General features: G+C 36.5%; 1 protein-coding gene and 1 pseudogene across 1 annotated transcript; both read left to right on the top strand.

Annotated features, from left to right (window-relative positions):
• The first annotated feature begins 13,672 nt into the window (after positions 1-13,672).
• Positions 13,673-15,120, top strand: LOC147531570 (non-specific phospholipase C1 pseudogene; annotated as a pseudogene).
• Positions 15,121-17,482: 2,362 nt separating this feature from the next.
• Positions 17,483-23,025, top strand: LOC147531569 (26S proteasome regulatory subunit 4 homolog A). Its single transcript, XM_086646974.1, has 6 exons — positions 17,483-18,113; positions 19,592-19,837; positions 21,354-21,523; positions 21,602-21,818; positions 22,255-22,395; positions 22,785-23,025. Exons 1-6 carry the CDS (start codon positions 17,637-17,639, stop codon positions 22,866-22,868), a joined length of 1,335 nt encoding a protein of 444 aa, XP_086503100.1. The 5' UTR covers positions 17,483-17,636; the 3' UTR covers positions 22,869-23,025.
• Positions 23,026-23,289: the final 264 nt, after the last annotated feature.

The raw sequence follows: 23,289 nt of genomic DNA, 5'->3' as shown, positions 1-23,289 counted from the left end.
GATAGATCTCGATCAGAGTCCGAGAGTCGTCTTATTGAGATGATGTCACAATTTGCTAGTCAAACGAAGCAGAGGATTGAGTCCTTAACTCAAAAGATAGAGATGCTCGAGTCACAGTCATTTGTCGACGAGGAAGGGGTTTCACCACCCCAAACTCAAGAGGGTACTAGGTACGATGACGAGGTTAATACGTCTAACCCTAGTACTAAGTTTAATGTCGATGAATTTACTGATAATACCCTAGAGCCTGAAAGGTCTGATGTTGACTTGTTTCCTCCACTCGTGTCGCCTCACCATGATCGGACTACACTAGACTTTGATATCCAGGATGATGGCTCTATGAGCAAGTTTGGGAATGACACTATTCTGAACTTTCCGACATTTGACACTTGTAAGGAGTCAGTCTTAGATGAAATGTTAGGAAGGCATGACACAATAAATGACTGCGAGACTCTAGATGTATTTGAGGACATTGATGACAGTAGAGACATGTTAGATAGTTTGTCAGACTGTTCACCTAAGGAAACCATGGACCTTGACTTGGTCCCCGAGCCTGTTGCCTTACCCTTAGAGTCTAGTTTGACCGTTCACATGATCTCAGACTCGGTTGTTGACCCCTTTTGGGACACTTCAGATGTCTCCTCGAGAACGTCTATGGAAATAGTGGATATTCTATCCACTAAGCTTGCAGATGACTTTCTGCCTTCGACGGATATATTGGCCCTTCATTGTTATGTCGATCCTTTTGATGACTTTCTAGTCATTGGTCCGAGTATTTATAGTTACTTAGTGGACTGTGCATCCACTAAGTTTGGGGATTGCCCCTCTTCTTTGATAGTCTCACATCCACTCTCTGCAATTCACAAAAATGTGAGACTATCGTTCACTGAAAACTTTGTGTTTTGGGTGGACCCACAGATGTATCGAATATTGGTTTACAGTTAATCACATATCTGTAATCCAGTAGGTTAATTCTTTTTATTTTTTCGAATCATCTGTTTCGTCTGGCTGAAGACGTTAAACTTAGCGCTTTCTGGGAGGCAACCCATGCAGAGGACGCTGAAGCAGGTAATATCTCTCCCTTCATCCTGTTATTTTTGCATAGTCTTCAGAACATTGAGGACAATGTTCGGTTTAAGTTTGGGGATATGGGATTGAATTTTTCGCTAAGTCCTTATTTCAAAAATTCAAAAGGGTTCAAAATTTTTCAAAATTTTAAAATTTTTGGATTGAAAATGTGAGTCTAGTTGTTTTTGCTTGTTAATAGTTATAGAGTCTAGTTTGTTAGACTATCCGTTTGCTAAAAGTTTTTCCACGAATTTCGAGTCTTGAAGTTGTTTGTGCACTAGCCATGTGAGTATTAGATAGGTGAAGAGTTGACTTTTCTGAGAGAACTTAATCGATCATTAGTGGAGACTTAACCTATGTGAGATTCTGAGCCTTTCTTGTTGTTTTGAGTGATCTCTTCTGAGCTAATTCTGAGTAGAGTGAAGAGCTACTCAACCTCGCAATATTCATTAGAGCTCAGTTGATCTCTTGAGTTCACATTTTACAACCACTAGGGATGTCATCAGGAAGCGAACCTTTCTCTTGTAGTCTGAGAAACTTGAAAGCAGTGTCAACTAGAGGAAGATAGAACCTCATATATCATTTAGAATCCTGAGAATAAGGCATGAAGCAAAATGAAGAGAATATTACCAAGGAAAGAATAATGTGAAGAAAGTAGTATTTGTATTATGAGTCGTATGAAAAAAAAAAAAAAAAAAAAAAAAAAGGTGTTTGTTTGTGTTTAAGTGTTTATTCCAAAGTAGTTCTTAAATATTCGAAGACGTCGAGTTCTCAGGAGTTCTAGTTCATCCTTAGCGTCTATCGACCTCTAGGAAGCATTGTCAGATAGTAGATCAGGTGAGAAGAGTTGGTTAGCTTCCCCATTCCATATTAGTGGTTGTTTCCTTCTTTGAGATCAGTCGTCCACAAAATTTTAGTCCGTCTTTTTCATGTGTTGAGTTTTTCTTCATACTCGCACATTGAGCGAACCATTTCTGAGTGACTTAAATTTTTGAGTGTATGACCGTAAGGCAGCAGTCGAGGCGAAATGTATTGAGAAAGTAATCGAGGTCTTGTCTTTTCAGAACCGAAATGATACTTAGATTGGCTGGTCACGTGCACTTCGAGTCTTGATTACTAGTGAAGAGATTTTTAGCGTTTGTATGGTTTGATTGACTTGGATTTCATTTCTACTAACTTTCGAAAACCTACCGGATGAACATCTTTAGTCCACATCATATTTAGACCCTTTTGCATTTTTGAGATTTTTTGAATTTTGTGGGTATATTCACTGCAAACCCTCACGAGACAAAACTCGTCCTCTAGGATAACTTAGAGGTTTAACGGCTTGTTGCACGTGCTAAGTGCAATCGTGATTCCCCACGAAAGTGGTGAAATGAGTTTAGTTTTATTTTTCTGTTTTGCTCGAGGACTAGCAAAATCTAAGTTTGGGGATGTTTGATGAGACATGAAAATGTCCCATCTGAATCTCTTAACTCGGGTTAGTTAGTCCAGTTCGAGCGGTTACTTTGATGATTTATTTGATTTTCTTTCTCAGGTCTCATTTACAGAGTTCGATACAAAAACATCGTGATAAAGACATACTTAAGGGGCATTTTGGTCATTTGAGAATTCTGGTAATTTGGCCAATATTGATGCTCGAATGAAAAGAAGAGTCCAAGATGAACCCAACGACGAAAACGGGAGTCCAATCGGAGTTCGGAGAATAAAACTAGAGCAGGTCAAAGTGGGTCAAATACAGTTGACCAAGGTCAGCACCAAGTTTCCGGAGACACATGGCGTATAGCAGAGGCGCGACATCACTATGCGCGGTACTTGTTCGGGTATAGCGGGACAGACTTATACCAAATCAGGAGAATGATTCGATACATGCGATTTCATACCACTAGCTCGAGTTTATTAATCTCAACGGACCACGTGACAATCTGCTTCATCCAACGTTCATCTATTTTGAAAGGCAAGTAAACGTGATAGGCCATGTTGCATCAGATCATCCCTTTTCTTACAACAATCACGTGTGTAACTACTCCTTCCTTCTTTATCTCTTTCCCGTCCTCTTCTTTCCTTTATTTAAATTAAAAAGATTGTGAAATCTTATTAAAAGAGAAACCAGAGAGGAGTTAGTTAGGGAAATAAGTTGAGAAGATAATTTAGGGAAGGAAAGTCTTATTCTTTCTCCTTCTATCATATCGGTTGGTGCTTACAAGTAGAGAGAGAGAAGGGTCTCTGTTAGGAAGTTTTTCTAATCTCTCTATAGGATGAGAGAGAACAGGATATTTTTATAAATGGGAAGATATTCCTTAGAGAGAGGATTATCTTATCTGATTGGTATTTACAGAAAGGGCATCCAGGCATTAGAGTATAAGAAAACAGAGCTTCATTATCGAGGGGGTTATCTTTTCTTCAAGGAAGACACCGGGGACAGAATTGCAACCTGTTCTTCTCCTTCTCTGGGCTTCAAGACATCATTTTAGAGAGGAGGAGAAGAACAGAAACATAATTACCATTGTCTTCTTCTTAGAGAGAACTGTAAACAGAGAGAGAAAGGAAGCACTGTATTTTCATCTTTACTTTATCATCAATTTATCATCTTTGCTGTGAAAGTTTTCTTCATTTATTTCTTTTCTTTGTGAGAGAGAAAGGGAGTGATTAGAGAGTGTTTTTAGAGAGAGATAGAGAGAAAGAAGAAAAAATAATTGTTCATTATCTTTAACAGAGAGCATTCTCATGTTCCTTTCTTCATCATTTGAGGATCTTTATCAACACCTTTTCTTTGTGAGAGGGAAAAGAGAGTTAACAGAGATGGATAACAAAAACAGAGTATAAAGAAAGAGAGGGAACAAAGAGCTCAAATACCAGGATCATTCTTCTTTTGGTGATTTCTTTTCTTACTTTTCTCTAGAACATACTTCTTTCTGATGAATTTGATGTGTAGCTAAGTCTCTATCTAGGGTTTTATGATGAAACTTCATTTTCTAGCTTTTAGAGACACGTTCTTATTTGATTAATTCTCTTGAATAAGTTTGAAAGTTTAAGATTGTTTTAATTAGTTAAATCGATTTTCTATTCATTGTCTATGCTTTTGGATTCGATGCATCATACTTAGGTTAAATCGTTTGATGGTGTATACTTATTAATTGATAGATAATAGTTCAGAGATCTCTTTTTCAAAACGAAACAATTACGTTATAGTTAATCGGTTTTACACGAAAACATCTCCCGGAATTAGGATAGTTCATTATCCGAAATTCTGAGTTATAAAACGAGAGAGTTAGTCGGTTAATTTTGTGTGTTTGAAAGTGAATTATTCGGTGGATTCCAAAAACCCTAGGCCTTCTCCCCATTGATTTGTTTATTTAATTTATTTTAGTACTTTATTATTTTATCACAAAAATCCTAAAAACCAATTTCAAAATCAAAACCGAGTTACTTCCAAGTCTTAGAATAGGTTTCACTTAGTCTCTGAGGAACGAACCGGACTTACCGGAATTATTACTTGACGCCCGTATACTTGCGGGTGGTGACCTATTTAGGAAACTTTTTAGGCCCATCAGTTATCTGATGTGGGCCTTCCAGAGTGGGCGAAAATTTTCCAGCACCGCTTTCTTTAGTGTTTTGGAATTTTTGAGCGAACATGTGTTTGACTTATATCACTTGGTCGCCCTGATGGGGCGTTTAGTGGTTTCTTGTTTTCTGAGACAGAGGTCCTCTAGACGTTTGATATGGTTCTGCATGTCGACGATCATTTCTCCTGTCAGAGTGTCTAGAGTGTTTGTCTTTGCTTCTATCTTCATATGAATATGACTTGTTCTGGTGGGCTTCATCTTCTTCCCAACGAATCTCCACCCATGCTCATGCTAACACGTCCTCCATAGTGGTGCAATTGAACTTTGTAAGTTCTTTGTAAAGCTCTCCACGTGGTAAGAGACCTTTCCTGAAAGCGTCTACAGTAGTTACCTGGTTACAGTAAGGAATGGATACCTTCTCTCTGTTAAATCTACCCACGTAGTCTCGTAGTGATTCTCCTCTTCGTTGGTGAACCCGATACAAGTCACCAGAAAGTTTTTCTAACTTTTTGCTGCTGGCGAACTGTTCGACCAAGGTGTTTGTCAATTGAGCAAATGATGCAATTCAATTATTTGGGAGGTTCGTGCACCACTGTAAGGCAGGACCGGTCAGACTAAACCCAAAACTTTTGCACATGCACGCTTTACGCAGATCTCTAGGAATAACTGCTGCGAATATTCTCTTCTTGTAAAATGCAATGTGATCGTCTGGGTCAGAAGTACCATCATACATCTTCATGTTCGGGAAGGAGAATTTCTTTGGCATCTCCACCAGTGCAATAGCGTCTACAAAAGGGGAGTCGGCGTAGCTGTAGGGGAGGTTCTTCTTGTTCTGGAATACGTGTAATCAATGCTTCCATTTCAGCCAACTTCTTCGCCATTACTTATTCTAGAGGAGTACCTGTAAAAGTAAACGGAAGTGAATTAGAAGATAAGTTAACCTGAGTTGATCCATTTGTCAAGGGGTACATAGTAAGTATAGTAAATGGAGTAGAAGAGAGAAGGGGTGCAGTAGTTGGAGTAGTTTGATGCGTGTGCTCGAAGGCACGTAATGTCGTGACAAGAGTAGTTTCAGGAATCGAAGTTGGCCCTCCAACTATTACAGGAATTTCTTGACTGGAAGGGCCAGTTCCTTCTGTATTTGTAAAAGATGGTCCAGCATCTATGGAGGCACGAATTCTGGAACCCTTTGGGGTCGTCATAGAGAGTTCCGTCATTATTTCGTGGAGCAACTGGTTTTCTGCTCTGACCAGTTGATTGTCTTCTTCTAACGCCTTCACACGTTCAGCGTTTTCTCGCATTTGGGCTTTAAGTACAGCAAGTTGAGAAGAAATGTCGAATGCAGCGGATGTCATGTTCTCTTCAATTTGATTGATAATCTCCGTTGTTAGTTGTTGAGGCCCCACAGTGAGCTCCAAATTGTAGACGGTGAGAAGTCTACGGGTCAGAAGTCAGAAGGTCGGAAACGTGAACATCTTTTGGAATTCCAAACATCGAGTTCTTGATTGATGGGTACCAGCAACGTGTGGAAGAAACCTACAAAAGAATGTGAACAGATACAAACAAGCCCGTGAAGTCTTGGGGGGACACCGGGATGGTGTCTGCCAAGGGCCCTCCGACGGTCAGCAAAGTATTACAATGAATAATAAATGGAATGCTGGGGATGTAACTGTTGACGTGTAATCGGAGAGTGGCTAGGCTCGTAGAATGGCCGGAGCTCGAGTCTACAGGAGTAAAATGATCAGAAGTGTGAGAGTAGATGTTACCAGTAGCGTCGAGCAAGAAGGAAGTTATGACCTCCTTGATGTTTTCTGAAAGCGTTGAGAAGGCTTTGATCTCTTTGACGATCACTGGAAGCGTCAAGCAAGGAGAAGCTTTAACACCCTTGAGGCGTTTAGTAGTGTCAACGACCAGAACTAGGTGAACTTGCATGCAAACGTCTTAAGAACAATCGAAGAACAGAGAACGAGTGGAGAAGGAGAAGTAGAGGTAGCTTTGCTCTGCCTTCGATGCCTGAGAAATGGAAGTGCTCATCTTTATATAGGTGTGAGGAGTGATCTTTTGGGAGGAGTGATCTTTTGGGAGGAGTAATGGCTGACCATTGCGGAGTAAATGCATGGCAAGATACCTGGGATGTGGTGACGTGTACACGAGTTGTACATGCACAACGGTTGTGCATGTTAGCTGGTAATTACTCTGAGTGTGCATGTACGTGATCTCACATTTATGTGAGACGTTACCATGCTATAAATGTCATCAATGGGGGGAATATTTTTCTCTGGAGTTACGTTGACCAAGTCTGAAATCTATGTCATTATGGGCATATGTGACATGTAGAAGATCTCTTCGTTAAGTGATCTTTTACACGTGGGGTGTGGAGATCTAGACGTGTCAAGCGCCAGACGTGTGGAGATTCAGGCGTGTGGAGTTTTGTGCACGTGGAAACTCTTTACACGTGGTTGGGCTTGACACGAGTTTTAGGGTCTAGTCGACGAGGGCCCATTAAGAGACTTCTGGGTTGGGTCCGAGAGTGTTGCGCTGGGCTTGACGTCTTAATGGGCACTCTAGCGCTGAGGGCCCTGGTGTGGGCTTTGGTCAACACAGCCGGTTCCTTCTCTCCCCCTCTGTTTAGCTCTCCAATCGTCAAGCTCCAAGCACTTCAAGAACAAAACCCTAAAACTCCCCTGGAGATGATGACTCTCTCTCTCTAAATTTTGACTTTTTTTTCTTTTCCCCAAAGACTTGTTGCTTTAATCAAAACCCTAAGACCTCACTCCTTGACTTGACTTGACTAAGTCTTCAAAATTTGACTTGGTCTTGTGGTGCTCATAAAATCTTCTTTATCCTTCGTCTGTAGGCTTTGGGCTTGAGTTTGGACCTTAACTGAGAAACCAAGGGGTGCCTTCATCTTCTTCTTTACAAATCGAATTTCAAGAAAAGACTTCGACTTCTTTCTTCCATAACTTTTCCCTCCGAACTCTGAATTGACTTTCGTTTTCACCGTCGGACTCGTCATTGACTCCGCTTGTCGTTAGACCGTTTGATAGTTTTTTCTCTTGTTTCGGACCATGAGATGAAAGTGATAATTGCTTTGTTTTATTCTGAATCAAACGCCTAACTCCAAATAAGATACCTAACAAGAAAAGTTTGTCATCTTATTAGAATAACACCTCAAAACGGACTAACTTGTCCAAGTTAAAGGACTCGAATGTGACATTTTCATGTCATATCATTACACAAAGAGTGTCAACTTGATCGGAAGATATGACTAGAGGGATGGGACATATATGGATGGGTAAGACTCATAGATATGTCCAAAAGGCCTAAAAGAAGTTTAGGCAAAGATTGTACAAAAGGCCCAAAGAAGGGGATTTTCGACCGGGCACTGAAAGGAGTTTTAAGGCCCATTATAGGGATCGGTCAAGCTTGGTCGTGTACCCTTACAGGGCCGGCCAGATCTGCCCAAGAAGGCATGCTATGGTCCGCCACAAGTTAGGGAACTTAGAAAATAGCAACTAGTTGCTATTTTCATGTATTTCCTAAATCTTATTCAGAAGGGCTTTTTGGGAAACCTAATTAGGGTTTTACTCTAACTTAGGGTTCTATATATTGTCTCTTAAGAGTTAAATAAGGTGGGGAAAATTCTCAAGGAGCTCTCTTATTCTACAAGAATGAGTAAGAAAGAGAGAATTAATCCCGACTATCTATCTAGTCAAAGAAGAAGTGTTCTTCAATCGAACCACCATTAGAGTTCCAGTTAACAACAAGGTGGGAGATCAAGGTGATTGCTCGGTGTCCGAAGTAGATGAGCTATAATTGGAGCTCTTGGTCTTCTAAAAAGAGATTGAAAAGGTTCGAGAGAAAACTAGAGATTAAGGTAATCTCTAACTCTTAGTTCATTATTAACTTATGCATGAGATCCCGGGGTTACTAGTGTTAGACATATTAGATGTCTGAGATTCCGCTACCAACACTAGGAGATCACATAACCCACAAGGTTGCCATGTGTCGGTACTAAAAATGAAGAAGAAATGAAGCATTAAATGCGACTAAGGTTTTGGTGAATTGGCGAGGCTAGTGTGTATCTAGGTGCACGAGATTAAGTTGCGGCGCAAGCAGCAGCCGTTGGATTGGAACTCACGGAGATCTGGAAGCCTGACAAGTAGTCGGGGCTAGAAGTAAGTTACGTCGCGTTACAGTGAATCGCGCGGGGCTTTAGACCTGATATGATATTTCGTGGAACAGGCGATTTAGTTGCAACGCTCTTGAGATTGCGCCTCCTCATCGCGTGTTATCCTGTATGACCGAATATTTCCCGAATTTGTCCCTCATCCATTCCTGGTTAACTGTAGTTGACCCCCAACTTTGACTTCGGCTCATCCAAACTCCGATTTAACTTCTGTTTTCGCCCACGGGTCTGTCTCTAACTCTACTTTTTATCTATATAATGATATTGACCAAATCCCAAGAATACCCTTGACTCCAAATGACCAAAATGTTGTGTACCTTTCACCCGTTTTATCCGTTTTACGCACTTAACCCCATAAAATACACCTAATAAAGCAAACCATTCATTTTATTATAATAAAGACTCGAAATTGACCAAATTGCCTAAATTAAACGACTCAAATGGGACATTTTCATGGCCCATCACATGTTATGACCGACCCACTTATGGGTTTATCTTATGTCCGTCCCAAACCCTTTTTGCTATGGGTTTGTGTTATCTTTGCCTTGGTCCTCGCCTGGCCTTTTGGACATATTTATGGATCTAGCCCATGCTTTCATGTCTCATCTCTTTAGTCATATCTTCCGATCAAATCGACACTCTTTGGTGTAATTCGTCCTAGGAACCAGTCGAAGTTAGTCGCGAATCATCTGAGTGATTCGAAGATTGTAGTTGGTAGCTAAACAGTATGATACCTAAATCAATTGGACTTGATGATCTTTTTTATCATTTGTCTTATCGGAAAATTGATCGCATTACCATCTTGGTCGAAGGACATCTCCATCATAGAGTTGTAAGTATAATTTATATGGTTTTTACAAGATTGATGATCTGATGGATTAAATTGTCGCATAAATAATTAATGCGGAGTCGTAACATTGACAAAGAAGAAGATCATTTCTTTTATACCCGGGAAGAAATAACTTTTATTTCTAATTTAGGATCTGATTGTCTCAAACATTATGATATTTACCTAATCAAGTTATTAATACTTGGTGTGGGGTAGTTCATGATAAGAAATTTGGGTTGAAAATCTAATTTTTAGAGGGCATGAGCGAAATACATTAGAATAATGTCATCCCAAAAATTGTTGTCCATATAAGATTTTTAATTTTAATTTTTTTTTATTTGTCGATATAAAGATATTTTCCACATAAGATATTTAATTTTCTAGAATTGGCCACCTTGATTATTTTCTTGTATTCATTGGCTATTATTTGGAGTAAGAAATCGATTCACTACTACTGGTATTTTCCTTTTCATAATGAAATTAAGGCAATTTATAATCTAGACAAGATTTTTATTTATCACATTCCTGAGATTTCTTGATTTTACTTGTGGCGGATCAATGCTGAAAAAACTAATCAATTCAAATCTTTATCTTCCTCTTTCTCTATGAGTTGTTAAAATGGGCAAAAAAGAGAAAAAGGGTAATTCTAAGGATTTTATTTAGTTACTGTGGTGGATGATTGATTATGTTTGTTTCCGATTAAAAGAGTTTAGTAACTGCAATTAGGTAAGTATGTCAGGTTAATTTTGATTAATTTTTTGTAAATGCAAAATTTCCTTAAGTCAACATTTCTTTATATTATGGACTTGTAGTTTCAAAAAAAAGTAACGAGATTGATATTATGGAGTAGTATATTTTAGAATGATCAAGTTTTGTTTGACAATATACAAGAAAGCAACCATAACTTATGTCTAATTTGTTATAATATTCAACGTTCCTTAATTAATTAATTAATTATGGATTCTACTTTATAGATACTTGTGGTAGAAAATACACAATAAAAACCATCAATAGTAATTGAGCCAACACTTGTGAGTCCAACTCCTGAAACACTTGTAGATCCAATGAAGACAAAGTTGAATAGAAAGGTGACTTTTTCAATTGGAATGATTTTGAGAAGGTAGTAGAGGATGGGAAATGTTTTGCTATATTTGTCACCATTGCAAGTCGAAACTTAAGGCAGAAAGTAAGAATGGAATAAACACATCTACATGCACATTTGAAAAGGTGTTCGACAAATAAGTAATGATTTTTTTAACGAGAAAAATAAGTAATGCTGATATACGACAACACCTATTATTTCTTTCGGAAGGTAGTGCTAGTGGTGATGGGAAGGTTAAATTTGGTAAATACACATTTGATCAAGAACTATCGAAAAAAGAACTCGCTTAGACTATCATTTGGCATGAGTCTCCCTTTAGCATAGTTGAGCATGTTGGGGTTAGACGACTTCTGAGTTCTCTTCAACCTCTTTATAAAATAATTAGAGGAAACACTATCAGAAGTGATATATTAACTCTTCATGAAGTGGAAAACCCAAAATTATACCATTTTTTTTATCAACTTCAATGACAAGTCCCTATTACAATTGATATGTGGTCATAAAAAAAAATGGTCGTATGGTCGTCATTGCGTACTTTATTGATGACACTTCAAGCTACAAATACGATTATCGGGTAGGCAATCAAAAAATTTATTTACTTATTTATTCATATAAATTTAATTTTATTATGTTTGTAATTAGTAAGTTTTCAGATTTGTCTATGTACTTGCTCCTCGTACAAAAGAAGTTCTTTGTGGTTATCTTATGAATTGTTGTTGGACTAGAATTTAGATAGAAAATATCTACAATTACCTTGGATAATGCTTCAACTAATGATGCTTTTATCGGTATTATGCTGTAAAAATTAGCAACAACTAATTAATTATGTTTTAGATTGAAAATTACTTCATATGCGTTGCGCGGTACATATACTGAATTTGATACTTAACGATGGACTAGATGTGATTAGTGGAGCAATTGAAAAATTCGAGATAGTGTTGTGTCTTTGGACAACTGCTCAAAGTAGAGTGGAGAAATTTGAAGAATCAACTAATCAATTGAAAATTGCACGCACAAAAAAGTTATCCCTTGATTGTAAAACTCGTTAGAGTTCTACGTATTTGATGCTCGAATCGGCAGTTTATTATAAAGATGTATTCTCACGTTTGAAGGTATAGGAAAAACTTTACGCATCTTTACCATCAGATGTTGATTGGAATTTGGTGAAAGATATTTGTGGAAGATTAAAGTTGTTCTATTCAATCATTGAAATATTCTTTGGGACTAGATTTCATACTTCAAATATTCTTTCTTCGAAAGTATGTGATATAAAGTTAGCTTTACGTAGTTGGTGTTCGTCTAGAAATGAGACGGTTTAAAAAATGGTAGAAAATGTGATGGATAAGTTATTGATTAATGATGGTCATGTTTTTGCAAGACGCATTAATTCTTGATCTCGCTATAAAAAATTTTAGAACGTGGATTTCGTAAGATATTTGAGGTGGAACACTTATATCATTTAGAGCCGATGCACAAAGCTTGTTAAGATGTACTTTTTGAATATTAAGTTAAGTTCAAATCAAATAATGAAGCTAGTTAAGTTGGTGGTTTAAGCGAAACAACTACATGTGAAGAATTGGATCATCATTTTGAATACGACATCCTCGTTAGTGAATCATTTGTCAAGAGATGTTAATGTAAAATCAGAATTGGACTATTGCTTGGAAGAAAATGTTATCCCTCATATCCAAGATTTTGATATTTTAAACTAGTGGAATACAAATGGGAGTAAATACAGAACACTACAATTGATTGCTCGAGACATCTTTGTTATAACTATATCAACATTTGCATCTTAATCAACATTTAGTACAATCAGTTGAATAGTCAGTGCATATCGTAGTAAACTTAGTTGAAGGTTTAGGAGGCATTAATGTGTACACGAGATTGAGAATGGAATGCAATAGAAGGTAAAAAGATTCTTACTATTATTTTAGTCAAAGTTCGAACTAACTGAAATTGTTCTCGTTATTCAATTTTATATGTTCACATAATAAGAAATTTGATGGTGTGCAGTTAATTCTCGTTAAGCCAGTTCAACTTCCATAATTCTTCAAGCAACAATATTTGATGAAGAATTAGATGAAAGGTAAGAAATGTCTAAAGTTGATATTTAATTAAATTTATTACTCCCTCCGTCCCAAATTAAGAGTCCCACTATTCCTTTTTTAGATGTCCCAAATTAAGAGTCTCATTCCTAATATATCATATAAAATCCTTTACTTTTCCATGAATACCCTTACTTAAATATTGTAATATGTAGTGTATTAATTAAGCTAATTAAGACATTTGACACTTTCCAATACAAAAATTGGGTTTTCCAATAAACAAATCCATTCTTTTTTATTAATCTAGTTACTTCTAATTATTATGGTCAAATTTGATTGACTCACCAACTAAAAATAAATAAGGGTAAATCTGGAAAAAGAAAAAGTATGAAAATAAGTTGGATTACCAATATGGGACTCTTAATTTGGGACGGAGGGAGTATTTTCTTTATTAAACTGTCCACTAATGCAGTTGTTTTTTCTATTGCAGTTAGAAAATAAATTTTCGTTGTTTGAATGATGAATGAGCTATTTGGATGTGAATAATCTTAGAATTTGACATTTTTATATTTCGTATTATCTAGTAAGTTGTAATGTTTAAAAGAATTTTGTTAAAGGGAAAATGATTGTTTAGGTCGATATATTATTAATAATAACTCAAAAAACATATAACATTTTGTATTAACTAAAAACTGTCAAAATAATATGGGTATTGATACATAAGGTTTAAAATAATATGAGAAATTATTAAGAAGGTTATTTTTTAATTTTTTGGTTCCCAAAATACCCTTAAATATTAGAACTCTCTTTCTCTCTAAAAAAGTCAGATGTTTCTAGGGTTATTCCTTCTTCTTCTTCCGATTGAGAGGTATGGAAGATGATCCACAAAAGATTTCGTCGGATTCAAACTGTTTTAGATCAAAATCTAGTTTTGATTCAACTAGAGTTAACGAAAATCACCAATCGAAACTTCGAGATAATCTTGCAAAGAATGCTTCCCTAATTGAAGAGATTAATGGTAATATTTTTTAAGTTGTATCTCTTTATTATGATCTATCTACTAATTTCATTCCTTTAGTTAAACTTATCCGGTTTTCCGGCTACCCAAAATGTTAGTTTCCCGGCCGGAAATTCTCCTCTGTTCCTTCTTCATTTACCTTCTTGTTAATAATCCATGTGAATCAGCCGATTCCAGCTCCAAAAACTGTAAAATTGAAGGACCCATTAAAACTCTAGTTGTTATAGTAATGGAAAATCGTTCATTTGATCATATTCTTGGTTAGTTAAAATCAACTCGACTAGATATTGACGGTTTAACTGGAAAAGAATCGAATCGGGTTGTATCTTCTGATCCTAACTAAGAAGAACATTTCGTTACTAACGATGCTATCTTTATTGATTCCGATCCAGGTCACTCGTTTCAAGCGATTCGTGAACAAATTTTCGGGTCAAAAAATGTTCCAGCAAATCCAGCTCCAATGAATGGGTTTGTTCAACAATCTTTAAACATGACTGAAAAAGGAATGGCAAAAACTGTAATGAGTGGGTTTAAGCCTGAGTTGTTACCGATTTATACAGCTTTAGCTAACAAATTTGTTGTTTTTGATAAGTGGTTTGTTCTGTTCCTACATCAACTCAACCAAACTGATTCTATGTTCATTCAACTACTTCTCATGGAGCTACAAGTAATGTAAGGAAAGATCTAATCAATGGGTTTCCTCAAAAAACGATTTTCGATTCATTAGATGAAAATGATTTAAGTTTTGGGATTTATTATCAAAATATTCCTGCAACTTTGTTCTTCAAGAACTTAAGGAAACTTAAAAACATAATTAAGTTTCATAAGTATGAATTAACATTCAAATTACATGCTGAATTGGGTATTCCACCAAATTATGTAGTAATTGAGCAAAGATATTTTGATAATAAATTGAATCCAGCAAATGATGATCATCCTTCTCATGATGTTGCTTTTGGGCAAAAATTTATGAAAGAAGTTTATGAGATTTTAAGAGGGAGTCCACAGTGGAAAGAAATGGCTATTTTGATAACTTATGATGAACATGGAGGATTTTATGATCATGTACCTACACCTGTTTCTGCTGTTCCTAGTCCTGATGGAATTACTGGACCTGACCCATTATATTTTAAGTTTAATCGATTGGGTGTTCGAGTTCCAACTCTATTGATCTCACCCTGGATTGAGAAGGGAAGTGGTAAGCTATCTTTCTTGATCTATTATTTTTGGTCTTCGATTTTATAGATTCGGATTGAAGATACTGTGTCGAAACTATATTATATTGATGTTTTCAGAATAATCCCCCATTGGTTATGGAAGGAGTAGTTCTAAGCTTCATATAGGATGAAGAAAGTTCATACGACGAAAGCTCTGGAGAAGCTCAATTTAACGAAAAATCGCTATACAGTTAACTGGTATTATGACCCACAACAGTTCTAAGCTTCATATGTTAATACCTATAATACTTGTGATCTTACTACTGTTTTCTATTATTATTAAGTATTATATGTTATTTAGTTGATACTAGAACTCGTCATATTGCCAATAGGTATGATGTGATTTTGTGTGCTCAATTTCTTGTTGTGTTTGACGGCTTGGTTTCTAGTCATTTACTTGATTACGATTGAATCTTTTTCTATGTGTTTATCCTATAACATATTTGATACATCTTCAGTTAATATATCCTTTATGCTTTTTGCCAACTAGATTTGAGATGAATGCTTACAAAGTTAATACTCCTAATTAACCTGAAATTGACTGCAGAAATAAGCATCTATGGATTAGAAAAATCGTTGGATTTGTTTTCGGAGACTTCAAGTTAGCTTGATCTTTGGTGGTACTTGAAGCCTAATTCCATTTCACAATGCCACTGGCTTTGAGTTTGAAGATTGGACATGACAAGAGAAGCCGCCAAAACACAACGATATAGTTTAGAAGCAAAGGCAGTGGCTAAGTAAGATTTTTCGCTTTTGGAAGGGTAATTATTTTTCTTTCGAGATGGAAGTTTCTCGGTTATGGCGAACGCTATATGGTTTTTTTTGTTAAGGTACCACGAAGATTATCATGTATTATCTCTACTGTTATGTAATCTTAAGTTATATCAAAGATCTATAGAACTTCTTATTTTCCTCGTTTCATCTCTCAATTACTATATAACATCAAGAGTTTCTCTCTCTCCGCTAAAACTTATTTTCTCTCATTATGTAAACATAGTTTGCAGTTTACATTATGCAAACAGATGTTTGCAGATCAGATTGTTGCAAACACGTTTCCAGATCAGATTGTTGCAAACACGTTTGCATAACAGATTGTTGCAAACACGTTCGCAGAAAAACGTAAAGGAAACAAACGCCGTTTTTTTTAGGTTTTTTTTTTTGAAGAAAGGTATTGAAAGTGGATCTTGTTAGAAAGCTAATGAAAAATCATTTCTAAATATATATAATTTTTTATTGAAATCCGACATCTTAAACAAAAGTTATATCGATTTAAAGTTTAAAGAAAAAAATGACAAAAAGGAGTTTTTTAGTATCTGCACACTTTTTTTTACCTAAATAATAATTCTCAAATATTTTGTGTTTTTCTACTCATTTTCAATAGGGAGATTTTGACATACACCCCCACTATTATATGAATATTAGGACTTCACCCCCATTTTTTGAAAACTTTTGATATACACCCCCACTTGGACGGAAACCGTCAACTCAGAGTTAAGTTAGGCGTGTGCGACACACACACGCCAACCATGACAATTTTATCCTTTTGTAGTTGTTGAAATATTTTTGGATTTTTTGACATATACCCCCACTATTATATAAATTTTTGGACTACACCCTCATTTTAAAAAAAACAAAATTCCACCTAATTTAGCCTTTAAGCCAACTAAGTATAAGCCAACCAAGTACAAGCCAACAAGTACAAGCCAGGGGTTAAGTTACTAATTTGTATTATTAAGCACATCTTTTAATTCAACTCTAAAATATAAAAAAATGCAGGAAATGTGTTGTCAAATTTCCGAATCAGAGACACATTTGGTCTTCCAATGTCCTTTTATATACATTCAAAAAGTAATGATGTATGACAATTCAATTTTCATAATATCAAACTAAAGTACCATATGTCTATTATCTACAAAAGAGCTCCATGAGATTTTAATATTCAAACGAAGAACAAATAGATATTTTCATTCCCAATCCATAACAAAAAGAAGCCAAATAAACTAACTAAACAAAAATATTTTTACTTCATAATAGTCTCAGCAAAAGAGTTACGTTTATTTTATTTGGTACTCAGTTTCCTTGGCTTGTACTTGGTTGGCTTAAAGACTAAATTAGGTGGAATTTTGTTTTTTCAAAAAATGGGGTATAGTCCACAAACTCATATAATAGTGGGGGTTTATGTCAAAATCTCTCAAAATATTTCAAGAACTACAAAAGGGTAAAATCGTCATGGTTGGCGCGTGTGTGACGCACACGCCTAACTTAACTTTGAGTTGACGGTTTCCGTCCACGTGGGGGTGTATATCAAAAGTTTTCAAAAAGTGGGGGTGAAGTCCTAATATTCATATAATATTGGGGGTGTATGTCAAAATCTCCCTTTTCAATATTATTTTCACCTTTCTAGAAATTACCCCATTGTTAAATATGAATTTTCAAATTAAAACAACCCGGACCTGACCCGTTTAATGTGAAACGGGGTGGGGCAGTGGAATGATGGTAAAATTGTTGTTATTCCCGAGTTGCAACTTGACTTGCAAGCTTTTTCTCTCTCTAAATTCTTTCTCTCAGAGGAACAGAGGAGTAACCTTGTGGAAGAACAATGGGTCAAGGAACACCAGGAGGATTAAACAAACAAGGAGGAGATAAGAAAAACGATGGAGAAAACAAGAAAGAGAAAAAATTTGAACCAGCTGCACCACCATCTCGTGTTGGTCGTAAACAACGTAAACAAAAAGGTTCTGAAGTATCAGCTAGGTTACCCTTAGTTACTCCATTAACAAAATGTAAACTTCGATTGTTAAAACTTGAAAGAATCAAAGATTATCTTTTAATGGAAGAAGAATTTGTTAGTAATCAAGAAAGATTGAAACCCCAAGAAGATAAAAACGAAGAAGATCGATCTAAAGTTGATGATTTAAGAGGTACTCCTATGAGTGTTGGAAATCTTGAAGAACTTATTGATGAAAATCATGCTATTGTTTCTTCTTCAGTTGGTCCTGAATATTATGTTGGGATTTTATCTTTTGTTGATAAAGATCAACTTGAACCTGGATGTTCTATTCTTATGCACAACAAGGTACTAATGTGGTTTATGAGGATTTCTTTTTCTTTTTTTTTTTGAATTAGGGTTTTTAGTTTCCTATAGGTGTCTTTAGATGCTTAGATCGATTTATTGTTTCTTATATCAAAGGGTTTAAATATGCTCACGTGGATTTTAGGGTTTGGGATTCCGAGTCTACCAAATTTTTGCTCATTAATGTGATTTGAACCCTGAGTCACTGCTGATAGAGTAGTTAAAAACTGAGTAATTAGGTTTTTCCATGATATAAGCCCCAGAAACTTAGGTTTTTCTAGTTATATAAACCCTAGTAATAATTGGAATTTAGGGTTCGACTCTGAAATCATACATGATATGCACAACAAAGTTTAACATTTTGTAGAAAGTTCAGAGGTAGCATAATCATAATTGGACCAATAAGGATCTAACTGAAACCCTAGTTTTGCTCGTCATAGCTACTCTCGCTGTGACTCTTATTCATTTCTACTTCATATACAGTGTAGTTTAGTGGATCAACTGATCTCCAAGCATCTGATGATTGTTGTGAGTGAAAATGAGAGAAATGAGACCTTTGAGGCTTTGATATAAGCTAGCATGGTATGTTATTTTCTATTTTACGTGGTATTTTGAGTAGCTTGGGCAACAAGTGAGAACCTTTACCGCAGGGAAGTCATACATGGTTAATGGTAGTGGCTCGAAAAGCAAGTCGTCAAAAAGCTCGGGCAACAAGGATTGTCGTTTATATAATCTAGCCTCAATTATGGAGAAACAAGGAGGGATGACAAATTGATATTGGTAAAAGAACCGTTGGGATTCGGGCTGCTCTACTCCCCCTGCCTCGTCTCTTATTCATCAATTCATCATTCTCTTTCTTCTTCTTCATATCTGAGCTCAGGCTTATAAGCCTACTTGAAAATGGATCGCCTGAAGTCATTCGAGTTTCTTGGGTGACTCTCCAACCAAGGTCCCATTAGGTTTTCTCTCTTCCAATCAATCAACAATCGATTTTTTTTTATAGTATGGTCGCTTGTTGCAACTGAGTTGCTTGCTGTCGATGGACAACCTTTCAGGCATTAACTAATGACATCTCTCAATCAGTTTATGTGGACCCTTCCCATGTATTTAGTTTTACGACCTCTACATTATAGGTTACTTACAACCCATGACTTATGCTTCTAGTTGCGCACTTGCACTTACATTGTAATACATGGACAACATAATTGTTTTATTTGTTGAACATATCGAAACTTAATGTATATTTTATATTTTTAGCAGCTTTGAGTTATTAGGTCCTAAGAACTTTTGCTCGATAATGTATTGATCAAACTAGATATCTCATTCCAATTCACATTTTCTGTACAAACTGGCTATCTGCTCCTTTGGGTTCTTAATTTCCAACTGATCTATCACTTTTGTCATTTAGTAATTAATGTGTGGCTTGATTTATACATTAAAACAAAGTCGTTTTGTGCTTATTTTTTTACATTACTCTTCAGGTTCTTTCTGTTGTTGGGCTTCTTCAAGATGAGGTTGATCCCATGGTGTCTGTCATGAAGGTTGAGAAGGCCCCATTGGAATCCTATGCAGACATAGGTGGTCTAGATGCACAAATTCAGGAAATTAAGGAGGCAGTTGAACTCCCTCTTACCCATCCTGAGTTATATGAAGATATTGGTATTAAGCCTCCTAAGGGAGTCATTCTCTACGGAGAGCCTGGAACAGGCAAGACATTACTCGCTAAGGTGTGGTCTTGTCTTCGTGTTTATCTATCTCTTTCTTTTATCTTCTTATTTTTTTTTTGGTTAGTTTACTTTTTGCTGTCAATGGACATCTAAGCTGTCAAACTCGGTTTGACTCGCCAAGTAACTCGTGAATCGGCTTGTGCTCGGAGGTTTCCTGAGCCGGTTCCAAGCCAACCCACAAGTTTGGGGTTGGGCGAGTAAACCGACGAATCAAGCTGATTCTCACACCGAGTCATCAGACTCCGCGGGTCGGCGCTCCATTAGGTGACTTGTTTGAAATACTTTACCCTAAAAAAAATGAAAGAATGAATATAAGAGAGAGAGAGAGAGAGAGAAAAACCATCAGTATGCTTCACTTCTTCTTCCTATTGTTCTTCTACTGCATGGTTTTCTTTGTTTGCTTCTCGATTGACGTGCTTTTCTCGATTCACTTTCTTTTCTTCATCTGCTTTTTCACTTGTTTTTTTAATTCAAACTCATGATTTCTTCTTTTTCTAGCTTCAAATAGAGTTGTTTCTTATGTTTTTAGTGCTTTTTGTACCTTCGTAGCTATTTTTGCAGGCTAAATATTCGTTTTTCTGACTAATTTACAGCAATTTCTGTTACCTACTCTGCCTGTGCTACTACCTACACCTCCTATGTGCTTTATCTTTTATTTTTATTTTTTTTTGATGTATGGGCTTGCTTTCTTCCTACTTTAGGTTGTTTTTCATGACATATATTACCTTTTCTTCTTTAACTATATTATATAGATATAACAGAAAACAAGCTTCAGTCAACTCGGCCGACTTAGCCGAGTAAGTCGGTTCGGGCTCGGCCTCGGCCCTTCGCCGTTCCCGAGCCAAGTCCGAGTTTAACAGCTTAGATTGACATACAATCAGGCTATATGTTTATTTTCATGTTATAATTAAATTTGAGCAAGGGGAGTAGAAATTACTGTAAGTGCTAACTGTTCAGACAATCATCCTTAAACAATGAGTCCTTAGATCATCATCTCTTATGTATGTGCGACGGTGGGGAATCTTTTCAGTGGGGAGATCGAGACACTCATAATGTAAATCTTGTGGCGGTAACAGTAACAGTATATTGTTCTGTACCTGCTCACCTGAAAGTCGGTGGCAATCCCTTCATATAATTTCAGGTGGCTTTGTTGAAAGAAAAAGTTCAGTTCAAAGTAGCAATTAGCGGGAGAGATTTTCAGATGTGTATGATAAGGATACGTTATATATATAACCATTATAACAGTTTATACCTGTTATACCATGGATCTTTAGCTTCTTGCTCAATTTTATTGAACAATTCAGCTCTCCGCCTATGCTTATCACAGATAGCATATGGACCTACTGTGAAATCTAGGTATTAATCTGTTTTGATTAATTTTGATTGTCCCATTCCTTCAAACGAAGTTATTTACCCAAGCTACCATGTATCTGAGCTTCTACGTACAAATTTAAGATGGAAATATCTTCCTAAAGTCTTCTTGTCGTGAGAATGTTATTCTGGTATTCTCCTTCAGGCAGTGGCGAATTCGACATCTGCAACTTTCTTGCGTGTTGTGGGGAGTGAATTGATCCAAAAGTACTTGGGAGATGGTCCAAAATTAGTGAGGGAACTTTTCAGGGTTGCAGATGATCTTTCTCCTTCGATTGTCTTCATTGATGAAATTGATGCAGTTGGTACAAAAAGGTATTTTCATGAGCTATTAACCGCTTTCATGTGTATGAATTTTGCTTTAAGTTTCTGATTTTTAAATTTTTTCGACAGGTATGATGCTCATTCAGGTGGTGAACGTGAGATTCAGAGGACCATGTTGGAGCTGCTGAACCAGTTAGATGGTTTTGATTCAAGAGGAGATGTCAAAGTGATTCTTGCAACTAATAGAATTGAAAGTCTCGACCCTGCCTTGCTCAGGCCTGGACGAATAGATCGAAAGATTGAATTTCCTCTTCCTGATATTAAAACGAGGAGGCGTATTTTCCAGGTACTTACTTGCATAGTTTCGAACACTATGTATGGCCACTTCTTTTATTTTTTTGGGTTCATCCATGCTGCTAGTACGAACTGTACTGTATATATATATATGGCATGCTTTGCTCGATATTGCTTCTTAATCTAATTGCCATGTTAAAGATAGGCAGTTATAATGGTAGTACCAACTGTTTTCGATAACCTTATAAGCAATCCTGTGAATCTGTGATGTTCAGTAAGAAATAGTTTTCCTTGTAAATTGGTAATCATATTCTTAAATAAAATAATATGACCATTAAAATGGTCGTCATCCCTCCCCCAACCAGATACTTTTCTCGTTATTTTGTCAGTTCTGAAACACTTATTTATTGAGAAAAGCTGTTTGAACTACCTTTATCGTACCATTTTGCTGTTATTCAATCATGAATTGGTTCCACTCGGGCATACAGATCCATACCTCAAGGATGACGTTGGCAGATGATGTGAATTTGGAAGAGTTTGTGATGACTAAGGATGAGTTTTCTGGAGCTGACATAAAGGCGATCTGCACTGAAGCTGGATTGCTTGCCTTACGAGAACGGCGTATGAAGGTAAAATTTAGAATCATCCATCCAATGATATCCTCTGCTTGTCTCTTTTCATGCCCCAAAACGCGGATTCAGTATTTAGCGGAATATTTTTGGTACTTAAATCTCTTGAAAGATCCCACAAATCCTGCAATTTTATCTGGACTGTTTTGGGGGATTAAAGTGGGATTTTGACATGCTAGGTCTAAGACAGAATCTACTCATTTCCCAAGTCTCAAGTAGTTGGATTTCTATTAGACGCCACAAAATACAAATTTTCCAAATTCTGTTGCATGTTACTATCCAGAGCCTTCATCGTTGCTCACGACCTCTCCTTCGAACAGGATATTCTAGTACAATTTTGAGTTTTCCTCTGCAATAATAATAGGATATTCTTGTTATTGTGTAATCAGGTAACACACCCAGACTTCAAAAAGGCAAAAGAGAAGGTGATGTTCAAGAAGAAAGAAGGGGTTCCAGAAGGACTCTACATGTAACGAAGCACAACCGGATGGACCTTCCCTCTTTTATTAGTTTCTTTTGAATGTTTTGGATCCTCAGTTTCTTCTTTACTTTGTATCTATAATGTTGCAGTCACTTAGTTTTGTTACAGTAACATTAATTTTCAATCCTTCTCGAAGTATTGGCCCTTCACCATGCTCTTTGGACTGTCATATGGTCGCTTGAGAGATATCATCAGTCAAATTAGGTTATGTTATAGCTGAATTTGGATATTCCCAAATGGAACTAAAATCTACCAGAGTTAGTCACTCATATGAACCAAACAAAAATAAACATCACATAAGTCAGGACATGGATTTTTATATCCGAAATGGTGAGAAAACATACACTACCTTAGTGCACTTTCTACTTTCATTCTCTTGTGATAGTCGCCCAGTATTCACAGTCATATTCTTC

Source organism: Eschscholzia californica, unplaced genomic scaffold (genome assembly GCF_041429995.1).
Source record: "Eschscholzia californica isolate CP2 unplaced genomic scaffold, dmEscCali1.0.p SCAF_6, whole genome shotgun sequence".
NCBI classification, from domain to species: Eukaryota; Viridiplantae; Streptophyta; class Magnoliopsida; order Ranunculales; family Papaveraceae; genus Eschscholzia; species Eschscholzia californica.
This window is presented reverse-complemented; position numbering and strand designations above follow the sequence as displayed.